General features: G+C 39.4%; 1 protein-coding gene across 7 annotated transcripts in view; it reads left to right on the top strand.

The window, feature by feature from the left end:
* Positions 1 to 25,761, top strand: part of zfyve9a (zinc finger, FYVE domain containing 9a) — a 49,884-nt gene that overhangs the window by 3,159 nt on the left and 20,964 nt on the right. For 6 of the 7 annotated variants that reach the window (XR_009817309.1, XM_061978953.1, XM_061978951.2 and 3 more), the window contains 3 exons: positions 15,399 to 15,496; positions 17,439 to 17,546; positions 23,922 to 25,210. Coding sequence is in view for 6 of the 7 variants with exons in the window: in XM_061978953.1 (XP_061834937.1) it covers positions 17,477 to 17,546; positions 23,922 to 25,210 (1,359 nt within the window). In the remaining variant the exon portion in view is untranslated. The remainder of the gene's footprint in view (positions 1 to 15,398; positions 15,497 to 17,438; positions 17,547 to 23,921; positions 25,211 to 25,761) is intronic. The other variant, XM_061978950.1, reaches the window with a different exon arrangement.

Genomic DNA, 25,761 nt, shown 5'->3' with positions numbered 1-25,761 from the left:
TCCGTTTGTTCTCATCCAACGTGTTTGTCTTACGGCACGCTTCCCCGACCTTGCAGCGCCATTGCTGCGGCGATGGGGAAGGAGGTCCAACTAGTCCGACGGCTGCTAGCCGAGACCGAGCAGGTCAGGGAGGGAGTTGCGGTGCTTCAGCTAGCTTACACCGGACACTGATTATTAGCATTTACGCAACCGAACATTCCCCATTTGGGGCTTGTAGTTAAAGCTCTATTGAGGACACATACACACATTTAGTAACATTAATTTGAATATATTTATTTAGTTTCATAAAAAAAAAGAAAAAAAAAAAGAATAAGGTTCGCTCCGAGTGACGTCCACCGAGTCGGTGGAAGCGTTCCTGCCCGTCCAAGCGGTGGCTTCGACGGCGTCACTCGGCTGCCCGCTTGAAGCTAATAATAGCGGCGTATATCCCCTCTTTTTTTGACGCAGCCTGACATCCACACCGTTACCACCATGTTGCCTTCAACTAAATAACTCCCACAAATGAACAACTTATGTAGTTTACAGCTAGCACGCCAAGCTAGTCAATACTACCAAAAACTGTACTCAACCTATATATACTAATTTGTTTTTATTCCACTGTACTTTTCCACGGAATATGTGTATAATACATTCCCCACCTGTGCTTGGCATGTGGGGCTTTTGGTGACATAAGCTACACTTGACGTGGAATGACCTCACTATGTGTGTGAATGTACTAAAAATAAAAGAACATATATGTCTGTCAGATTTGAATAAAAAGCGTAATTGTTTCCCCCAACCTGCCACATGTGTGTTGTATTTAATACAGAGTAGCGGTGCATTTATATTGATAACGTGTATGGGGCGTTATAGCTCGGTTGGTAGAGTGGCCGTGCCAGCAACTTGAGGGTTCCAGGTTCAATCCCCGCTTCTGCCATGCTAGTCACTGCTGTTGTGTCCTTGGGCAAGACACTTTACCCACCTGCTCCCAGTGCCACCCACACTGCTTTAAATTGATCTTAGGTATTGGGTTTCACTATGTAAAGCACTTTGAGTCACTAGAGAAAAGCGCTATATAAATATAATTCACTTCACTAAATAAGGTTTTCTTCATTTATGCTATGACAGTGTATTTCAACCACTGTGCCGTGAGTTACAGTGACAGTCTAGTGTGCCGTGGGAGATGATCTAATTTCACCTATTTGGGGTAAAAAATATTTTTCGGAAACCAGTAATTATAGTCTGCAAATTACCGTATTTTTCGGAGTATAAGTCGCTCCGGAGTATAAGTCGTACCAGCCGAAAATGCATAATAAAGAAGGAAAAAAACATATATAAGTCGAACTGGAGTATAAGTCGCATTTTTGGGGGGAAATGTATTTGATAAAACCCAACACCAAGAATAGACATTTGAAAGGCAATTTAAAATAAATAAAGAATAGTGAACAACAGGCTGAATAAGTGTACGTTATATGAGGCATAAATAACCAACTGAGAACGTGCCTGGTATGTTAACGTAACATATTATGGTAAGAGTCATTCAAATAACTATAACATATAGAACATGCTATACGTTTACCAAACAATCTGTCACTCCTAATCGCTAAATCCCATGAAATCTTATACGTCTAGTCTCTTACGTGAATGAGCTAAATAATATTATTTGATATTTTACGGTAATGTGTTAATAATTTCACACATAAGTCGCTCCTGAGTATAAGTCGCACCCCCGGCCAAACTATGAAAAAAAACTGCGACTTATAGTCCGAAAAATACGGTATGTGTTGTTGTTGAGTGTCTGTGCTGTCAAGAGCTCGGCTGAGTAACCGTGTAATACTCTTCCATATCAGTAGGTGGCGGCCGGTAGTTAATTGTTTGTAGATGTCGGAAACAGCGAGAGGCAGTGTGAAGGTAAAAAGGTATTTAATGCTTAAACAAAAAATAAACAAATTGTGAGTGCTCCTAAGAAAAGGCATTGAAGCTTAGGGAAGGCTATGCAGAACAAAACTAAAACTGAACTGGCTACAAAGTAAACAAAAACAGAATGCTGGACGACAGCAAAGACTTACTGTGGAGCAAAGATGGCGTCCACAATCTACATCCGAACATGACAATGTCCCCACAAAGAAGGATAAAAACAAAGTAGATGCGGGAAATATCGCTCAAAGGAAGACATGAAACTGCTACAGGAAAATACCAAAAAAAAAGAGAAAAAGCCACCAAAATAGGAGTGCAAGACAAGAAGTAAAACACTACACACAGGAAAACAGCAAAAAAGTCCAAATAAGTCAGGGCGTGATGTGACAGGTGGTGACAGTACACCTACTTTGAGACAAGAGCTATATCGATACGTAGTTGGTTATGGTTTAAAGTCATATCCAACAATTGCGACAACGACTTTTTATTGTCAACTGAGATTTGTTTTTAATGATTTCTGCTGGTGGTGTGCCTGCGCATTTTTTCAACGCAAAAAATGTGCCTTGGCTCAAAAAAGGTTGAAAAACGGCGCTATGACATGCATCGCAAATAAGGGTAAGATAAGAGATTGTCTATTATCGAGCCCAAGTTCAGTTCAGTTAAGTTCAGTTTCAGTTTATTTCGAACATGCATACGATACAATGTAATGCATCGCACAATTCCAGTTGTTTCATTACAGCACGTCCGAAAAGGAGTAGGAAGAAGCGGAGCTTATTTAATCCTACCCCTTTTCATACCATAGCAATTTTATCCAATTTCCTTGTTCTCTGTAACAGAAAAGTGAACAAATACATAATAAATAAATAATATACCATAGTAAGCAAACACATATTAAATACATAAATAATCTTTGTCTCAATAAAAAGGAATAAAAGGTTCAAGATGTTCATCATAATTATTGTTCTTTGTACTTTGTGAACACTTGTAGTTTGAACAGTCTCTTGACTGAATCATATTGGTGCTTTGTTTGATTTCTTTGGTTCATCCATTCCATAATGTAATTCCACATACTGATATACTAAAGATTTTAAGTGTTGTACGAGCATACACATGTTTTAAATTAGATTTCCCTCAGGTTATATTTCTCCTTTTTTGTTGAGAATAATTTTTGTACATTCTCGGGTAGCAGGTTATAGTTTGCTTGATACATAATTTTAGCTGTTTTCAAATGCACCATATCGTTGAATTTCAATAATTGTGATTTAATAGATAAAGGGTTTGCATGTTCTCTATATCCAACATTAGTAGTATTCTAATTGATCTTTTTCATAGCACATTTAGTGAATGAAGCGCACATTTGTAGTTGTTTCCCCATATTTCTACACAATATCTCAGATATGGTAACACTAGCGAGCAGTAGAGAATATGAAGTGATTTTTGGTCTAGAACATGTCTTGCTTTATTCATTATTGATGTGTTTCTTGCTACTTTATGTTGTATATTTTTTTTACATGAGATTTCCAATTAATTGTATCATCTATTATTACACCCAAACATGGGTTTTCTTTTACCCTTTCAATATTTACTCCATCTATCTGTATTTGTGTTTGACTTTCTCTTCTACTGTTACCAAATAGCATTATTTTAGTCTTACTTAGATTCAAAGATAGTCTGTTTTTGTCAAACCATCTTTTTAATTTGTTCATTTCTTCTGTTATTAGTTGTATTATCTTCAGTGTGTTCTCCCCTGAATAAAACACAGTTGTATCATCTGCAAATGATACTAACTTTAAGTCCTTTGTAACTTTACAAATGTCATTTATATAGAGATTGAACTATTTTGGTCCGAGTATCGTTCCCTGAGGTACGCCACAAGATATTTTCAGCTCTGTGGAAGTGATTGATTGATTGATTGATTGAAACTTTTATTAGTAGATTGCACAGTACAGTACATATTCCGTACAATTGACCACTAAATGGTAACACCCCAATAAGTTTTTCAACTTGTTTAAGTCGGGGTCCACGTAAATCAGTTCATGGTAGTGTGTTTGCCTATCTTCTCGTATTGCTTCCTGTTGGTTCCTGTTGGTTAAGTAGCTTAACCAAGTTGGACTGGAACTGAGAGCGGTTCTGATTTAGCAGTCCAGCTATAGCCAACCAGTTAGAATGCAAAGCACTGGAGCACTTACTGTAGTATATTATAGTATGGTATAGTATAGTATAGGCCGTGCTTGCCTACAGAGTCCGCTGGGCCCGCCCTGGGCTGGAAACTGTTTATTTGGGTTTTGGTTTTTACATCAAGCAGGTAAAAATAAGATGATAAGTAATCCAAACAAAGGCACATTGACTAAGACGATACCACAAGGTATGACATGTTGATTAATGTATAAATACGAGATGAAAATGTTGACAGAAACGAAAGCCAGTTATTTTTAATTTTGCCTTGTCGATGGGTGGGACAAGTTCAGAATATATCCAATCACAACTCTGACAGCGTACATTAAAAGAGGGGTGGGGGTTAGTAACAAAGTAGAGCCAATCGGATGATTTTCCTTGTGAAATTAAGAAATAAAATGTGTGAATTTAACATGTTCTATCCACATAGTAACATTTGTACACCTGGGAGAAAGTGAACATGACATTTCATTTTTGCTGCTATGATGCCATCAGCAGGGGAGTCATCAATTGTGACATTTACCAACTGTAGGTTAATTTTTTGCCTCTTCTAGTGTTGTACCAAAAACTGATTCCCGCCGCGCATCTCCTAAGGTTATTGTAGTAATGTGTGCACAGATGAGATGTGTCAATATCAATATATTACTTAGAATCCCTTTTTGGGAACCAAGAATACATTGATTTAATGAATACACTCAAACACTTCATTAATATTTATGATGTGCATGAACAAAGAGCAGTTAATATTGTATGTAGCTTTTAAACAAGACATCGCACATAAACATCAGGTCAATAACAGTCCTTTTATAATGTAATTAATTCCATTAGAAATTGCAACTCTTCATTTTTCGGACACGATGAAGGCTTAGATAATTGTAAACACATATCCTTACAATAACGATGAATGTACAGTGTTTGTCTTACATGTAGTACTCAGTTGAAATGTATCTGTGGCAGTCAACATTTGTCACATAAAATGAGTACCAGTATATGGGAAACACTGCATTAACCATAGTACTTGCAAATATACACAACATTTTTTCCTGTCCTTGGAACTGCATATCCAGAATATTAGGCAAGAATAAAATGCCTATATGTTTGGGGAAAGTGCTATCATCTTCCAGCAGGCTGTGATTATTGTCAACATTGCATATAGTTGAGTTGTTGCACATAGCATAATCCCACCGGCTGCTTGTCATGTTGGTCGCGGCGTGCTTTCATGAAGTATTAGCCGTATCTTCCTGACGGCGGTCCCAGTGCTCGACTCCTTTTGTCTGATGCTTAAATATGGATCAAAACATACGAAGGACGGGAAGCTGGTAATAGCTTTTGAACGTGGCAGTGAAGCAGCAGAGAGCAAGAGAGGCACTTAACAGCCACTGTCGTTTTCCTCTAGTCTTAGTAGATTTAACTTTTTTTTTTTTTGTAAACCTCTACAAGTCTGTCAAAGCAGAAACCAAACCTTTGATTTCAAGCTTTTTAAACACTGGTCTGGTATGTGCTGTCATTTATAGTAAAACATGAGTAAAATACGGCAGCAGCGTAGATCAACGTCATTCCTACTCACTCACTAGTTGCTAGGCAGAATTGTTGCACACAATAAAGAAAAACATCCAACTGGAGGAAAGCTCTGTTGCCACACACTGCACAGAAAGGATCAGGAGAGTCGACAGGAACACAGGCAGACATCAATAATCCCCAAACAGCACTATTTTTTAACAATAATTAAAAAAAATATTGTCACTTTTTTCACACAAGTTTCTTAAATGGGTCATATTATGGATTTTTTTCTACATTCAAAACACTTCCTTGTGGTCTACATAAAATGTAATGATGGTTCTTTGGTCAGGATGCGTTGTTTTGTTGGCGGTCCTATTTGTTGGCGTTGTTATTTACGTGCCGAAATCCTCCCAGGGCTTCACTAGTAGCACTGGTGCTACTAAATGAAAAAAATTAGTAGCACAAAAAAACATTTTTGGAGCAATATGAAAGGTCTTAAATATCACAATTTCATTATTGCACTCATACATATAAACACAATGCCATCATAAGGCATACTGTAACGCAGGCCTGGGCAATTATTTTGACCCCGGGGCCAAATTTTGAGGAAAAAAATGTGTCTGGGGGCCGTTATATCTATTTTTAGGAACACTTAATACAAAACCTCACAATAATGTCTGATTGAATGCTAAAAATGTTTTGACAGATCGCCTTAAAAAAACAGAATGGAATTTAATTTTTTTTTATTGAATGAGACACCCAGAATGTACATAAAAATAAAGAATGTGGGATTTACAATATTAACTATGAACGATAAAACACTGAATATTGACAACATATGAACGTCACACCCTCTCGATCGACATAATTTACAATCAAGCAAAACGCAACAAAAATGCAACATCCATCCATCCATCCATCCATTTTATACCGCTTGTCCCTATCGGGGACGCCAGGGGGTGCTGGAGCCTATCTCAGCAACAAACACAGGGTAAACACAGGCGCGAAGGGTAAAAAACCCCACCTACAATCTGATACATCTGATGTATCACTAAGCTTTAGAACTTTCTTGTACAAATCTCCTTCCGCGTCTGTCCCTGACACCCGCATTTCAGGCTGGCCACTCTGGAAACACTCTGTGGAAACGCTCCCCACCCTCACTGCTTGGTGCCTAGTCTGAGCTGCTGTGACTTAGATTACCATAGTAACTACTATATCATGCAAAAGCGCAGATTCCAACCATTGAAATACTTTGTATAGTTCAAGACTTGCGGTAGTTTGAAAACATCACCGCACATTATAATGGCAGCTACACTTTCCATCTTAAAGATCTAAAAAAAATATTTTGGCAATGTCCGGCGGGCCAGATTGAAAAGCTTGACGGGCCGCATGCGGCCCCTTGGCCTTAATTTGCCTAGGTCTGCTGTAACGTTCAATTAAACACAGAACATCTCTAAACTGTGCTAACACTGTGGCTAATATGAGTGTAGGACTAAGCGATATGGATCAAAACTCATATCCCAATATAGTTTGGCACATAAACTAACCCATAAATGGCAATATCCGTTGACGTAACTATATATCTCCACCATGCCTTGATTTAAAATGTCCGTGACTGATGGGGATCCCAAATACACAAAAACAGGTACCATCAAGTAAGAAAAGTAGGTTTTGCATAATAGGATCCCGATTTAAAAGCCGTTTTTGAGATCAGAAAAAAGAAAAAGCCTTGAAGTTAATGTAAAAAAAGTCAAATGTAATCTCAAATCTTCTTTAAAAAACTTTTAGCTATGCTCAATTCTTCAGCTAACAAAAACACAAAAGAACAACATTCATTCGTTCATTAGGACACGTTTGAACGTCTTCATCAACATGAAAATAATTGACCTTTAACAATATTGTTTTTATAGGTAAACATTATTGTAGGTCATACACACAAATATTTTAGCCAGGAACACCAACTTGCCAACGGCTTCATGATGCTGTGAGACAGGCTGTATTCTGAAAATTACTTTAAAAAGTCACTGTTTAAAGTTACTCGCTACTTTACTAAAAAAGTAATTGAATTACTAACTGAAATACTCTTTAATAAATGTAATAAAATAGGGAAAATAATTAATTTGTTATTTAAAAAAACCAAACTTAAAACATCTGGCATAATGTAATTAAGTTAGAGTGTGTGTGTGTGTGTGTGTGTGTGTGTGTGTGTGTGTGTGTGTGTGTGTGTGTGTGTGTGTGTGTGTGTGTGTGTGTGTGTGTTCTGGCAATGCTTACTTAAGGGGGACATCGCTCTGTTTACACAGTCACCTTTAGGGGACCTCTGACGGTATGGGGACAAAAAAACAGGTCCCCTGAAGGGAAACCTTTTTAAATGATAGTCAGATCCATTCTGAAGATGCCTAAGTGCTTTTTAAGCTTTGGCCCATAAAACATGTTTACTGAAAAGTAAACATGTTTAAAATCTAATTTGAACATTTTTTTTTTTTTAAAAGGGTCCTCAGTACAAATTTGTGTGAATTATGCAAAATTCTTTAAATTTGGTCCCCATGAACCATATTAACTCTTTTTCCCTGGGGTCCCCAGTAAGAATGATCAGCACATTACTTCATCAATCCAGAGATTTAAAGACGTGTATGAGCTAACTGGGCAGTGGCCATTTTACCTCATTTTTTTATGCCTCCACAACCTGTAGAAAGGGTGGTCCCCACAAGTGATGATCAAAAACTTGGTCCCCATTCCAAATGATAACCAGTATGTATGTATGTGTGTGTGTGTGTGTGTGTGTGTGTGTGTGTGTATATATATATATATATATACATATACCTGTGTGTGTGTGTGTATATATATATATATATATTTTTTTTTTATTTTATTTTTTTTATTTATTTACAACATCAAAAAGCATGAGAATAAATCAACAGCACAGTAGTGCGCTCCATTTTTCCTTTAATGACCTACATGTATATGATCGTGGCGCCCCGCCACGGCAAAATTAAAGCTGCCACAACTTAAAAATGTGTTTGTTTTTTCATATGAAAACAAATTAAAGTAATATGCTGTATTGTGTGTCCAGAAGAAGTCACACAACGCTCTTTTTAACTTTTATTGCTAACACATAACAGGATAAATTCCAACACGTATTCCCTCCCGTGGACACAAGTCCCCAGACACACAACAACACTTCCTCATCCTCATCATGGGAACCCTAAACATCAGTAACACATGAACAAGTATCAATAGATATATATAGCCTATTATTTTTCCATTTATGACTATTGATACACCGAAAAATTGGCCACCGAAAAAAGGAATTTGTTCACCGAAACAGCACTGCCAAAACCGAATGTTGTGATGACGCAAGCAATACGAACGTATATGAACGTATGTCTTCAATGTGGACACACTTTAATACACCTGAGATAAACCCACGGACAGCTCGCTACAAAATGTTCAATGTGCAAATATTACAAGGACAGTGACACTCTTTTAAGGAGAGAAAGTGCAGCTGGAGCAGTTGTGACGTCAGGCTTGCTGCTGATCTTGCTGTTCATCGCGGACATCGAGTGACACAAGTAAAGAGTCTTTTAACACAAGTACAGTCTTTATTAACGCCAGAAAAGGATTGGAGGTTTGTTGATAGTCGTTTTTAATAAAGAAAAAGTCACTGAAAGGATTGGAGAATTTTCTAGAAACATGAACAGTTCACAAATAGAGCAAAACCATGTAAGAAAATATGTATGATAATACTAATTAATGACACAGATTTGTTAGTAAATGTATATATGAATTTCTTGAGCATTTCTAAAGAAAATATATGCATCGTCGTATATTTTGCAAATTATCGAATGGCATCATACTTATCACGTCCCTAGCCACGCCCCCACTGCCACAGGTATGTTCGCAATCTGGGGGAAACCCTGGCTTTACAATGCAATCTCATTTTCATTGCTTTTACAGTATTTCATTTTTGCCACCCAGAAAAACTATTCATAAGTGACAATATGTCATACTTGCCAACCTTGAGACCTCCGAATTCGGGAGGTTGGGGTGGGGGTGGGCGGGCCGGGGGGCGGGGTTAAGGGGGGAGGAGTATATTTATAGCTAAAATTCACTGAAATTCAAGTATGTATTTTATATATATATATATATATATATATATATATATATATATATATATATATATATATAAAAGAAATTGAATTCCGGTGTTCATTTATTACACATATACACACACATAACACTCCTCTACTAATTGTTGTATTTGAAAGTGCAATGCTTTGCAGCCAGTAGCACAGCCTTTGAAGGAGCATAGGTGAAATTAAATTTGCAGGAAAGGAGTGAGTTTAGGGTTGAATTGTCCATCCTTGTTCTATTCTCTGTCACTATCTTTGTTTGGACATTACTACTTGCCGTAGTTTTGAAGCAATGCATGATGGGAATTCGGATGTTGTGTGTCACTGTATTAACGTGCCGGCTGAAATAAACAAACGCTGAGGAATCGCTCCATGCCTGCCTACTTTATGGGTTATAGATAAACCTATCGATAACAGAGACATATATAATAGTCTCCTTCTTGTTGTGTGTGCAGTTGCGCACTGAGCTCCAAAAGCCGTAGATGTTATAACGTGACTGGGCCGGCACGAAAAGCAGACGTGACGACAGGCTGTCCTCACTCAGGTCCGGGTGGAAATCGGGAGAAATTCGGGAGAATGGTTGTCCCGGGAGATTTTCGGGAGAGGCACTGAAATTCGTGAGTCTCCCGGAAAATTCGGGAGGGTTGGCAAGTATGCAATATGTACATGTTCAATGACAACTTTATTTGCAGCTAATTATTTCATAAAAAGAACACCACATAAAAGTTTTCTTTTCCAAAATTAGTACCAGAAACGTTGAAGCAAAGTGGCCACTATCAGGCCAGTCTGGTCGGCCAAGACTGCTCCCATTCAGGGCGAGAACACAATTATGTAATTATGTGTCAGTCAGTCACGTGGGAGCGTTGTTAGAAAGTGATGTCAGTCCATTCTTAAAGAGAGGAAGTGGCAATGTGCACAACATGGTTGTCCACTTTGTCAGGGTTTGAGCTCAGAGGAGGAAACGAGAACAATAGTGCACATTGAAAATAAGCGGGGAATTAAAGTAACACATTTCAACACATTAAGTCTTTCTAGCAACTCAGGGAACCTGTTTGTTGTCTTTATTCAACATGTAGGGCCGCTGTTGTAAAATATTTACTAAGAAAGTCAAAAATAACCGCCCCTCCCCTCCAAAATAAAAACTGTCATTGCACATTATAATCGTCTAACATCCTCCTGAAACAACCCAAGCTTGGGTGGAGCCTCCTGAAGATTGTGCGTCAACGCTGCGTCGTCGCACCATTCATCTTGCTTTAATGATGATGTCAAGACGGATGGAGCCAAAGCCTTGTCTTCGTCCTTTAGCCTCGCCTGCTACAAACACAATAACGCCGATTTAAACTCAGGACGGAGCTACTAGCATCTTCAATATAAAAATAAGTTAACCACAATTATCCTCATGTGAAGTTATGATTGAGTTTCACTATCATTTTACAGGCCTCAAATTTGTACTTTTTAAGGTCAAAGCAAGTGTTGCCTTCAAGGAAGGCTCATATTTTAGGGCACCAAGGCAAGTTAGAAGGGCACCAAGGCAAACATTATTTTCTTTCGAGACAGGGGCTCCAAAGCATGAATACATACAGGGCTCAAATTTAACTGCGGCAACTGCCGCAACCCTCCTCGTCATTTGCCGTAATGCCCTAAAAATTGACCAGCATCGGCGGCAAGGACATGCCATGACCGCCCTTGACTTTTTACCTGTTAATGGACTTAGGCTGTAACGGTAAACGGTATATTGATAATTCCATAAAATTCCAGACGGTCAATAATGCCGACAAATTTTTTAATTACCGAAAAACTCATTTATAATGCGTTTTAGGCAACACGAAATCAGGTGCATGCGCACTCGTGTCATTTGACTTGATAATCATGGCGGTCTAACTACACGGACTTTGCTTTGGATTTCCTCTCGGAGTTTAATTTGCCTGAGGGAACTCTCCTGAAGGAATCAATAAAGTGCTATCTATCTATCTAAACAGAGCCAAGCGCTTGGTTTAATGTAATTTTCCCTCACTCCTTTAAGAGCGCACTGCTGTGTTAGAATGGCGACAGGTGTGGACAATATTGGAGACCGACGCACCTGTCCGCACACTAAAAGTATACAGCGAAGGAGAAAACAATTTGATGTTGCTTTTATTTTCTCAATACAGCGTCGATCAGCTGTGACCAGGAGGTAATAACGTGAGGAAACATGCAGCAGGCGATGTGTCGGGAACATTGTCACAACTTGTTTATAAAGTCTTTAGTTTTTTTACTGGGATGTTCACTCGTCCTTTATTTAACTGGAAACTGTATCAGTATTCAAATAACATCAATACTAGCTAAAATGTTTTGTCATCTCATCAAACTGAACGAAGGCTGTGAAGATTGTGTATTCGATGTGCGAGGTATCACTCCTCTTTATTTTTGTTGGCCAAACTGTTGTACTGAACCACAAGGAGGTGTTGGAGAAGAACAACGCATGTTTATTAGACTTCATCTTCATTAGCCAAACTGCTTTGTGTTTTATTTTGATATCAAAAAGTTAACCCCATGTTTTTTTTTTACATTACTTGTTTTTATTATGTTACAAAGGTATTACTTCAAAAACCATTCACGTGACAGCATTTTGTTAATGTTTTATTGTGTATAGTTAATTTCTATGAAACATGTCTGCTCAAACTCTTGATGGATCTGACCCGAATCCGATACAGCATTTACATGTACATATGAATGTACATAATTTAAATACATAATAAATAATCATTAAAAAAAACCTCCTATCATAATGTAAAAATAGAGATAAAGGCATCATCTGATGACAAAAAAAAATGACAAGTTGATATTATTAATGAATTTAAAAAACTAATATGTGTCTTTAGATATATAAATAACATTTATCTATAGCCTTTTTATTAAATTACATGATGGTGTTACGTTCACACCCCAACTCTGCTTTACCTAAGAGTCAGTATTAATGATTTCAATATTGATAACAAAATCTTAATGATTACTTTGGCCATAATTGGCAGCCCTAGATATCATACATGGACACTATTTTTATCTATATGGACAAAAAGTACAGTTCAGTCTTATGGCCGTCAGGTGCCATCTTTCAAAATTCTTATGCATGTATACATAACACTAGTGTGCCGTGGGATACAGTCTGGTGTGCCATGGGAGATTATCTCATTTCACCTATTTAGGTTGAAAATATTTTTTGCAAACCAGTAATTATAGTCTGCAAATGATGTGTTGTGCTGTCTAGAGCTTGGCAGAGTAACCGTGTAATACTCTTCCATATCAGTAGGTGGCAGCCGGTAGCTAATTGCTTTGTAGATGTCGGAAACAGCGGGAGGCAGCGTGCAGGTAAAAAAGGTGTCTAATGCTTAAACCAAAAATAAACAAAAGGTGAGTGCCCCTAAGAAAAGGCATTGAAGCTTAGAGAAGGCTATGCAGAACAAAACTAAAACTGAACTGGCTACAAAGTAAACAAAAACAGAATGCTGGACGACAGCAAAGACTTACTGTGGAGCAAAGACAATGTACATCCGAACTTGACATGACAATCAACAATGTCCCCACAAAGGAGGATAAAAACAACTGAAATATTCTTGATTGCTAAAACAAAGTAGATGCGGGAAATATCGCTCAAAGGAAGACATGAAACTGCTACAGGAAAATACCAAAAAAAGAGAAAAAGCCACCAAAATAGGAGCGCAAGACAAGAACTAAAACACTACACACAGGAAAACAGCAAAAAAGTCCAAATAAGTCAGGGTGTGATGTGACAGTACACCTACTTTGAGACAAGAGCTATAGTGATGCATGGTTAGTTATGGTTTAAAGTCGTATCCAACAATTGCGACAACGACTCTTTACTGTCAACTGAGTTTAGTTTTTTAATGATTTCTGCTGGTGGTGTGCCTCCGGATTTTTTTAACGCAAAAAATGTGCCTTGGCTCAAAAAAGGTTGAAAAACACTGACTTAGAAGACAGGTGGATGTCCTGTTTTAACATACCCTTTGAAAATAGCGATGACAATTAGGTTTGATACAAATTTGATCAGAAAATACCCAACTTTGGTTTCTTGTCCGGTGTCAGTTCATTTGTCTGCGGTGGACACACCAGCACATGCATACAAATACATGACTAATCAGACCCGCCTCAATGAGTCCTGGAGCTCTGATTAAGATTTAATTAGCCTGCAGGAGTGTTGAATAATTCACCGCTTGTATTTTTAGCAAACTGTGTGTCTACCTGCACACTGAACTAAAGAGTCAGGTTGCAACTCCTCGAAAACCATCAGAGGGCTAAAACGAGTGACTGCACGGAGTGTGCGTGCGTGACGCCATGCTTGCATCTTAAACTGAGCGGAAAAACGAGCTGCTGCTTTGCTTGCTAATCCCACGCCAGCCCGCTTTGGGACACGCCGAGCAGCGCTAGAGGGAAATAAGACTGTTTGTAAAAGTCATTTTATTTGCAGTTCTTTTCCCGTTATTAAGATTTTTTTTTTCCAGTACAGGGTTTTCACCTCAAGGAGGTTTTTCCTTGCATCCGTCACCACATTCTTGCTCATCTGTTGGTTTTCTTAAAGGTGTGAGTTGGTTCTAGACCTGCTCCATGTGCGAAGTGTTATGAAATAAATGTATCTATAGATGTCAACAAACTGCACTTCATCTCCTGTGAGCCAACTCTTGTTCACTGAAACTGTTGTACTAATTTGTCAAAACATGCACCCCTACTGTGTTTCCTGTGATATAATTTGTCAAATAGATACACCATATAATACCGTAGCACGCCGTTGCAAGGCAGTGTGTTACTACGCTAGAAAAATTGTCCCTCTGTGTTTGTTCTTACAATAGCAACGTAGCTACAGCTTGTTTATTATACAAGTTACGGAACGTAAATTAAGTATTGTTGGCGGTTTTTAGATGCATTTTCAAAGTGATTTAGAGGCAGAATGGAGTGATCCCATTAGCTGCATTGCTAGCCTTCTAGAACAAGCCGATTATTACAAATTAGAATGCAAAAAAACCCCAACCTTTTTTCTTCTTGTCTCATAAGGATTGTGAACGATAGGCAAAATTGTCAGGTTCAAACACTGAACTATCTATTAAACAAGACAAGAAGCAAGGAATCAAACAGACAGGATTCATTTTAGCTCATGAGGAAAGCGCGTCGACCTGGACCCTCGTACAGTGTCACACCGCCGCTCTGAGGAAAGGGTTCCACGCCTCCTCCTTTATTTGGGCATTCCCTGATTACATAGCTGCAGCTACTTTAAGGGGAGGGGTCATAAACAGCTGCACTGGGTCATAAACAGTTTTTTAAAAGGGTGCTTGGAGCGTTGTCAGTTTTGCCCCCTCCCTGCTTGTAGATTTTGGGTCCTGATACGGTCCTTTCTGTGGCTGTCCAAAATCTGAGAAACCGACACCTCTACGGCGCATTCAATTGCACACAGTGGAGGTTTACAAGCTGTCTGCCTTTTGCTTGATAAGATCAAAGACAGCTTTTGTCTTTACGCACGGGCAACCTGAACTCATAGCAAACAAGTTGTGTGATCACTTATATACAATTATTCTGACAAAAACATTTTAAAAAAAAAAGTGCAATTTCCCTTTAAGTAGAGGGCCACAAAATATAGTTTGTGACCCCTGCTGTAGTCTTAGTAAATGTAGTTGTGACTGGAGTTGTTTGTTTTGTCCATGCAAGGTGCGGGCGCCTGCCAGAGCGGCTGAAGTGCTCACTGAGAGGGCAAACGTGCTGACAACCAAGATAGCCTGCGCCCGCTGAGGGGGACCTCTTTGCAGGTAGCGCAAATCACGTCGTCCACTAGGGATGTGGCCGAAAAGCAGTATTATAATTCTAATAAACCGCTGTACAACTCCCAATGGTAAGTATTACCATTTCAAATAAAAATGATCATAAAACCGTGATTTATAATTGCACTTGGATAAACACACTGACTGGTGACATCGCTCATTTCCTGGAGACGCAAGCTAGGACGCTAATCGATAACTAGCGTAAATACTTACATGACTACAAGACAAATTACAGGTATCCCAGTTTTTCTCTACTTGGCGTAATCCCGCAATTGTTCTAGCTGAGTGATTCTCAAACTGTAGTGGTCTATGGGCTCAATCGAGTGGTACACCAAAGAATCACCGAATAAAATCACTTGATTAAATTATGCTACTTTTTGCGTAGTACTGTGTAGAGATGTCTGATAATATCGGACTGCCGATATTATCGGCCGATAAATGCTTTAAAATGTAATATCGGAAACTATTGGTATCGGTTTCAAAAAGTAAAATGTATGACTTTTTAAAACGCCGCTGTATACACGGACGTAAGGAGAAGTACAGAGCGCCAATAGACCTTAAAGGCACTGCCTTTGCGTGCCGGCCCAGTCACATAATATCTACGGCTTTTCACACACACAAGTGAATGGCATCCTTGGTCAACAGCCATACAGGTCACACTGAGGGTGGCCGTATAAACAACTTTAACACTGTTGCAAATATGCGCCACACTGTGAACCCACACCAAACAAGAATGACAAACACATTTCGGGAGAACATCCGCACCGTAACACAACATAAACACAACAGAACAAATACCCAGAACCCCTTGCAGCACTAACTCTTCCGGGACGCTACAATATACACCCCCCGCTACCTCCTAAAACCTCAACCCCCAACCCCGCCCACCTCAACCTCCTCATGCTCTCTCCCAAGCTGCTGTTTTGAGGCATGTTAAAAAAAATAGTGACTTCAATAACAAATATGGCAGTGCCATGTTGGCATTTTTTTTCCATAACTTGAGTTGATTTATTTTGGAAAACCTTGTTACATTGTTTAATGCATCCAGCGGGGCATCACAACAAAATTAGGAATGATAATGTGTTAATTCCACGACTGTATATATCGGTATCGGTTGATATCGGAATCAGTAATTAAGAGTTAGACAATATCAGAATATCGGATATCGGCAAAAAAGCCATTATCGAACATCTCTAGTACTGTGTTATATCTGTATGTTTTTCAATGTTTTATGTTTCAATGCCTTTTTTTACCATAAAAACAGCAGTACTGTTTTTCCATTTACAGTAATATACACAAAATTTTGAGGTGAAATTATTGCAACTTACCGTATTTTTTTTTACATTTTAGTTTTTTAAAAAATCTAATAAAATGCATAAAAAAATTGTGTAATCATAGTATTCACTGTTAGATGCGGCCCTCTGGGGCCAAATATAACTGCGATGTGGCCCTGAGTGAAAACGACTGACACCTCTGCCTTAAAGAGTTAACAGCAACTCTCTGCTGACTGAATCGGAACAGAGATCGATCAGCCCACCCACAATGGATGTGCTGCCAAGCACAATAGGGCTGTACTGCAGGCACAAAATGGGTGGATGAAACATTCGTACACTGACACAAGGTTCGTACAAAAAAGCATATTTACATTCGGTCTGTCACTCGTAAATCATAATGTTTGTACAATTAGGGGTTTGTAAATCAAAATTCTACCGTACTTTTGCTTATAAAGTGTAACATTTGCATCTTACCTCACTGAATAGTGAATATCATACACAATCTCGCTTTACATCGCTACTTTGATAAAGAAGCTAAGGGCCAGCATATGAGCCATTTATGGTCAGTGGAGTCGAGGGCACATAAAAAGGACAATAGTTCCCATTTCATGAAGGACAGATTTTGTCATTGACGACGCGCTCTCCCCTGTGTGAAGGTTCACGTGGCCGCGGGCAAGGTGGAGCTTCCTGATCCATGGAGAATTATTTCCAGGCCGAGGCGTTCAACCTGGACAAGGTGCTGGACGAGTTTGAGCAGAACGAAGGTGAGCCGAGAACAGACGATAAGGAGTAGAATGTACGGGAAACTAGGGATGTTATATTCAGGGTTTTATGCTGATGATTCCAATACTGATAATCCATGAATGAGATTGGCCGATACTAATACAGATACAGATCACATTCATTAACTGTACATTTTTACATTTATTTGTGGTGAGTGCTATTGACAGTTTAACAATATCAACACAAATTAGTTCCTTATTTTCTGTTATTACGTACAGTTGTTTGATCAAAACAAAGACAAATCAAAAACTAATATCTAATACTCATTTTAAGTATTTGGTTTTTGCCCAAAAAGTCCTCCTGTGTCGTCCCTGAGTTTGTAAACATTCAGAAAAATGTTTCTCAAAATGCATTTTGAGAAAATAAAGATATTAATCTGATCACTTTAGTATTGATCATTTACTGATACTACCTTTGGTATCGACACCACAAATTTATGGATTGATCCGCCCCCCGGATTGTAAATAATGTAAATAATTCAATGTATATACTCTGATGATTAACTTGTGTGATGACTGTATTATGCTGATAGTATATATTTGTACCATGAATTGATTTACATGGACCCCGACTTAAACAAATTGAAAAACTTATTCGGGTGTTACCATTTAGTGGTCAATTGTACGGAATATGTACTGTACTGTACAATCTACTAATAAAAGTTTCAATCAATCAAAAACTCTTAACAATGCTGACACACAATTTGTTATGTTAAATTCTCTACAGACTCCTATTAATTTACTTGTTCATTTCCTGTTAATAATTGCTTACTTTCTGCTGAAATGTGCTTCCATCTACACTTTTTAAACTTTACTAAGAACTTACTTCTTCTGTTTAAAGCTATCTCAGAGGTTAGCTTAGCTATTAGCATGCCTGCTTCTTGCTTGCTCCTGGTGTGTAACATGTTATGTATAATGATATTCAAGATACGTGTAAGAAATGCAGTTTATTATCTCTAATGGAGGTCAATCTGATCGGTATTAAAAGGCATTATTTGACATTGGCAACCACATACTTTTTCATCGATCCGCACATCTCCACTGGAAACCATTTATTGAATGTTAACTCTATAGGATTTGTTAAAATCTGGAAGCAGTTAAAGCAAATTTGAGTGCAATACTTGGCTGCAACCAGCAGAGGAGCTGTCGATCTAGAAGAATATTAACGATTAACATCAACTCTGGGAAGTTGCATCGATGCACTCCTCTGTTCTCATGGAAACAGAAGTACGGAAGGAAAATTCAGAGATAAATGTTCTCATTCCTGAAAGAAAAATCAAATAACACAATTACTTGATTAATTTCCCCAAATTTTAGTCATGCTCACCTGAATTTCCACTTCTCAGAACAGCTGCCATCATGGAGTAAAACATGAAGGCATTGAGGGGGGGAAAAAAAGTAATTTGCCGCTTCCCACGAGCTTTGTGAGGGAATGCTTGATTGGTACACTCTCCCAAAAATGTATCCGGGTTTAATTTTTGTGATTGTGAAGGAACGCTTCCAAGGTAGCAAGACACAGCCAGCCTGATGATTCATACCTAGCGATTATTACAATTTGTGTGTGTGCGCGTGTGTGTTTCTGGGTGCGTGTGAGGTTGCCCCGGCAACAACAAAAGCTGCCTTGCTTGCATTCCATCCCAGGGAGGAGAGCAGCAGCAGCAGTCACGCTGACATGACCACGTTAAGTAAGTTGGCTCCGATAGAATATCTTTTTTTTTTTATATACAGCGTTCCACTGTCAGTGTGACTGACTGACAGCTCCCTGGGGTGGCCCAGTTATTTGGCCCACTTTCTTCCTAATTTGCCGATCCTTGGAGCGTCCCTCGGCACACTAGCCTCTTTCTCCTGTTGTTTTCATCTTTTCAGTGCTTATTTTTACTTTAAAATTTCAGCGCTTGCCAAGAAGGAGAAGCAAAAAAAGTTGCTAATGCTACTAAAGCAAAAACAAACTCTGTTCCGTTTTCTTAATTTGTTCCTCTTTTGGTTGTGGCCAAGAGTATTTATGCTGTATGTAGGAAATAATAATAAGTAGGGAAATATTACAAGACTGTTCCAAACACAAAATGTGGCTGATGACTGTTATACAACTACAACAAACTAGTGTTTCTTTGGTGTATACCTTTTCAACTTAAAGGGGAACTTCACTTTCTTTGGAATTTTGCCGATTGTTGAAAATCCTTATGAGAGACAAGAAGACAAAAGGTTTTGGGTTTTTTTGCAGTTCAATATGTAAAAATTGGCTCGTTCTTGGGAGCAATCAATTCCACTTCTAACCTCTCACTTCAGAAATGCATTAAAAAACCGTCAACAATACTTCATTTATGTTCTGTAACCCAGTGGTGCCCAACCTTTTTTGCACCACGGACCGGTTTATTGTAGGCAGATAACTTTCAGGGACCGGCTTTCCACTTGTGCCAGATAAATACAGCAAAAATAAGCGCAGGAAAAATACAACTCACTATAACGCTAAATTAGTGGGAGCCCGGTGCTTGTTTCTTTGCAATGAGATGCAGATGGAAATCAGCCTTTGGCTACAATCTGTCACATTTATGTTTCATATGTTCATTAATGTGCATTGTGTCACAAAGTTAGAACAGATATAACAAATGGCAAATTCCTATGAGGAGTTTTATTGTGGTTAGGGTTAGGGTTAACCCTATATACAAGCTTATTGGTGTGTCTAGTGGGACAGCAGCAAGTTAAGTCGGAGTAAATGCAGACGTTTATAAATTATTTAATGTTTGTCTGCGGTCCGGTAGCAAATGCGTCACGGACCGGTATCTGGGGACCACTGTTGTAACCCATATAATAAACAAGTTCTAGCAACATTGTTATTGTAACAGCGAACACTGAGGAACTCTTTTTCTAGCGTACTAACACATCGGCATGCTTCGGTATTAGCCGTGAAAGCTAGCTACGGAAAGAGATAAGCCAGCTTCTACGACCAGGGCTTTGTAGCTATTAGGGCTATTAGCCGCATCTTTCAAGCGTTTTTTATCATCTCTAAAATTTCAAATAATCTGTATGTTCTTATCTCTCATAATGATTGTGAAAGATAGGCAAAATTCCCCCAAAACTTGCAGTTCCCCTTTAGTACAGAGCAACACTACTCCCATTACTTTCTATGAAGGTTTTGTGGGAAAATATGACTTTATTTAGTATAGTTGTACCTTGGGATACGAGTTCAATTGGTTCTATGACGCAGCTTGTATTTGGAAAAACTTGTACTGCGAAACAACATAAAATAAAATCAATTTAATCTGTGCTTGAACCCCGCAAAAGAACACAATTTGTCTTTTAAAAAGAAAAACAAACTTTTGGATAAGAATATTGTATAAAAACAATACAATATAATGTAATACAAATAACTACAGTAGTTTTTTAAAGTAAAGTAATAATAATGTGCAGTATTTACTAGGGCTGTGAATCTTTTGGCACTACATGGTTCGATTTTTGGAGGTAACGATTCGATTCAAAACGATTCTTGATCAAATCAATACTTTTTTAACAATATCAGGTGCCAGTTCTCTGATAAACTAAATTCCTCTCCTTGACAATCAGCTCTGATAATTTTCTATATGACTAAAAAAACTGGTTTTATTTAATAAAATTCTACTCAAACATTGAATAAAGTCAAATACAAATAAGGCAACAAGAGAAGTATCACACACTTCTCTTTTCTTAAGTAAATCTGTACTGCAGATACTGGCATCACCATCAACAATATGATTTGCCTAAGTGTCTGGACAGGACAGATCAAATAAAAAAATAAAAAATATATATATTTATATTTATATGTATTTTTGGGTGGGGGGATTTTTTTTTAATTGATTAAGAATCGTCAGAAATAAGACTCGCGATTCATTGAAAAATATATATTTTTTTTTTACAGCCCCGAGTATTTACCAGCAATTTGAGGGTTCCCGGTTCGATCCCTGCTTCCACCATCCTAGTCACTGCCGTTGTGTTCTTGGGCAAGTCACTTTACCCACCTGCTCTCAGTGCCACCCACACTGGTTAAAATGTAGCTTAAAGATGCAGATAATGGGTTTCACTATGTAAAGCAAGTGCTTTGAGTCTCTAGAGAAAAGTGCTATATAAATATAATTCACTTCACTTCTACGGTATCTCTACTCAGCTGCTTATCTTTCAAACAAATCATCAGCAGCTTTTCAATATTTTAATGGATACCGTATTTTTCGGACTATAAGTCGCAGTTTTTTTCATAGTTTGGCGACTTATATATGTTTTTTCCTTTTTTATTATGCATTTTCGGCAGGCGGTGCGACTTATACTCCGAAAAATACGGTACATATCTGCCGTTTACATATTGTTTTAACATCCTCGGCTGGTGTTTTCGAATCATTCTGCTTCAGTATGGCGCAGACTAGCAGTGATACGCTACAACTGCTTCACCAAGTTAGCTAGCTATACGCGTTGTCATATATTTGATGCCATGTCTTCTTCTCGGCACTATCTTTCACACTAACTTTCTTCTTTCCGAAGCTTGGAAAAACAAAGTTATGTTGATCTCTAACTAGACTTAGACTTAGACATTGACTTCCTTTTATTGTCATTCAAATTTGAACTTTGCAGTACAGATAAGAACGAAATTTTGTTGCATTAGCTCATGGTAGTGCAGGATAAAAAAGCAATAAGGTGCAGATATAAATAAATAGATTACTGTACAGATAAATATATTGCACCTTTGCATATGCATCCATTTTTATGGATGTATGTTATATTGTCTTTATATTCCAGCGAGTTAATCTGTTCTTAGGGGGGGATTGAGGGGATAATTATGATGCGTTCAAGAGTCTTATGGCATGAGGGAAGAAGCTGTGACAGAACCTGGAGGTTCTGCTACGGAGGCTGCGGATCCTCTTTCTAGAGTCCAGCAGTGAAAACAGTCCTTGGTGGGGGTGGGAGGAGTCTCTGCAGATTTTCTGAGCCCTGGTCAGGCAGCGGCTTTTTGCAATCTCCTGGATAGGAGGAAGAGGCGTCCTGATGATCTTTTCCGCCGTCCTCACCACTCTCTGCAGAGACTTCCAGTCTGAGGCACTACAGGCTCCAGTCCAGACAAAGATGCTGTTGGTCACTATAAGCTAATGCTAGCAAATGAGACCCAAATGTTTTGGTCCGATCTTACGGGGTTCCATTTGCCATGCCGACTAGTGGTAGGAAGGCTAGTAACTAGGGATGTCCGATAATATCGGACTGCCGATATTATCGGCCGATAAATGCTTTAAAATGTAATATCGGAATTTATCGGTATCGGTTTCACAAAGTAAAATGTATGACTTTTTAAAACGCCGCTGTGTAAACGGACGTAGGGAGAAGTACAGAGCGCCAATAAACCTTAAAGGCACTGCCTTTGCGTGCCGGCCCAGTCACATAATATCTACGGCTTTTCACACACACAAGTGAATGCCATGCATACTTGGTCAACAACCATTCAGGTGACACCGAGGGTGGCCGTATAAACAACTTTAACATTGTTACAAATATGCGCCACACTGTGAACCCACACCAAACAAGAATGACAAATACATTTCGGGAGAACATCCGCACCGTAACACAACATAAACACAACAGAACAAATACCCAGAACCCCTTGCAGCACTAACTCTTCCGGGACGCTACAATACACCCCCCCGCTACTCCCTAACCCCCCACCTGAACCTCCCCCACCTCAACCTCCTCATGCTCTCTCAGGGAGAGCATGTCCCAAATTCCAACCTGCTGTTTTGAGGCATGTTAAAAAAAATAATGCACTTTGTGACTTCAATAATAAATATGGCAGTGCCATGTTAGCATTTTTTCCATAACTTGAGTTGATTTATTTTGGAAAACCTTGTTACATTGTTTAATGCATCCAGCGGGGCATCACAACAAAATTAGGCATAATAATGTGCTAATTTCACGACTGTATGTATTGGTATCGGTTGATATCGGAATCGGTAATTAAGAGTTGGACAATATCGGATATCGGCAAAAAAGCCATTATCGGACATCTCTACTAGTAACCCGATTTTTTTCGCTTGCTAGCTTAAGCATACCAATTAGCCGAGAAAAACTGATTACCATCCATCCATCCATCTGCATACCTAATACAGTTTTACAAATATAGGAAGATTACTTTTATAGTTTGCCACTTATGTTTTATAACATTATCTCCCTAATAACATAGCTAATCTGTTGTTGCAATTAGGGACCCTGAAATCATGTCTGTAAAGTGTTGCATTCAGGTATAGTCTGAAATCAGACTTTCCTTACACATCTAATTGATTGCTGCAAATGACCATAATGTTTTTCTATGGATGTGTGTGTGATAACATGTTACTCTCCTCTTACCAGATGAGACCGACTCTCCAATTCTCACGGATGCCAAGTGGACCCAGATTTTAGCCCCGCCGGCCCACCTGCTCTCGCTGAACCCCGCCCTGGCCCATGCAGATCTCAGCCCGGGTGAGAGTCCACTTGCCTTAAAGACCCTCCCCAAACCCTCCTCCAACGCAGACACCAAAAGACGTTCAGGTGGCGATCTTCCATCTTGGGCAGCAGAAGAGCGGCCGGCCGATATCCACAGCCGGTTGCTGCCCCAGCCCAATATCGGCAAACTGGTGTGCGCGGACGACGTGGAGAACCGGCACCCACGCTTGGATGACGCATTTAAGGAGACCCGGTCAAGGTCTTCTGTCCAGGAGGCCGATGCTCACCTGGAGGAGCCACGTGGGGAGGCCTCCACTGTGTCCCTTTTCACCTTTGAGATGGGACAAGAACAAGAAGAGACACTCTCTGCTGAGCGTGTGGAACCAACTACACTTAATGGACAAGCTGGTGTACAAGATGAGCCTTACACTGAAGCTTCACAGGATTTTGAGCAAAATAGACAAAGTACATCCAAGGATGAGCTTGTAGAACGTTGTGTAAATGGAGAGACAGATCCTCAGCCTGCTGAGGATGATAGTAGTTCAAGAAATGAGATGAGTAGACTTGAGGGACATTCCGAGCAGCTCCTCAGCCCTCCGAACGGCTTGGAGCTTGAGAACGGAAGCAGGTTAAATGTTCAGGGGACAGAGGAGGATGAGGAGAGCTTGTCTCCCTCACCTGTCCCCTCCAAGGAGGACTCTGTGACCGAGGAGAAGGAGATGGAGGAGAGCAAGCAGGAGAACGGCGACGGGGCAGCGGGAGGTGGTGTTCTACCAAAGCTGAACAACAGTCGTCTCCGTCCGGTTAGTGTTCCGTACGGAGGAGCTAGACCCAAGCAGCCAGTCAGCCTCAAACTTCAGATCCCTCAGCCTGTTGCAGGACAGGTCCAAAATCAGTTGGGCCAGTCCGCCAGTAGCAAGAACAAGAACTCGGACAGTCGCAGAGGAACACCGTCTGAAACCACACCAGATGTGACTCCGGTCAGTGTAAACGGGGACGACGTTGTCCTCCCCTCTCCTCTGATGTTGTCCTCGGAGAGTCCAGACAATGACATCCAAGCAGGACAGCAGGGCTCCCTCAGCAGGAAACAACCCAGCTCTTTAGGGGAGGTTGCCCCTGTGTGGGTACCCGACTCCCAGGCCCCCGTGTGCACCAGATGTGACGTCAAGTTCACCTTCACCAAGAGGAGGCACCACTGCAGGGCTTGTGGCAAGGTGAGGCCAACACGACACTCCTTTTTCCAGCTTGTCAAGACTGGAAAAATAAATGTGGAATTACTTTTGAGTAGACTGTGTTCCGTGTTTATTGCAGTATACATTAATTTACTGAGTATTCACACAGCCATTATTGTCTATAATAGCTGGCAACACAAGTGAACACATGTCACAGTCAACATGTTATAACTAATTTTGTTCATAGTGTAAATATTTAATTAGCGCAACATTATCTTGCACTGCCTTCATCCTCTAGGACATGAAATTCAACAAAACTTTACATTGTTAAAAGGGAACTGCACTTTTTTTTTTAAATTTTGCCTATTGTTCACAATCCTGAGGAGAGACAAGAAGACAAAAGGTTATTTTTTTTGTATTCTACCTTGTAATAATCAGCTTGTTTTAGAGCAGTGGTTCTTAACCTTGTTGGAGGTACCGAACCCCACCAGTTTCATATGCCCATTCACCGAACCCTTCTTTAGTGAAAAATAAAACGTGTTTTTTTTTTCAAATTCAAGAAAAAGTTGTATGTTTTTTTACTAGTGCACAAA

Source organism: Nerophis lumbriciformis, linkage group LG19, assembly GCF_033978685.3.
Source record: "Nerophis lumbriciformis linkage group LG19, RoL_Nlum_v2.1, whole genome shotgun sequence".
NCBI classification, from domain to species: domain Eukaryota; kingdom Metazoa; phylum Chordata; class Actinopteri; order Syngnathiformes; family Syngnathidae; genus Nerophis; species Nerophis lumbriciformis.
The sequence above is the reverse complement of the archived record's forward strand: the minus strand, read 5'-3'. Positions and strand labels throughout refer to the sequence as shown.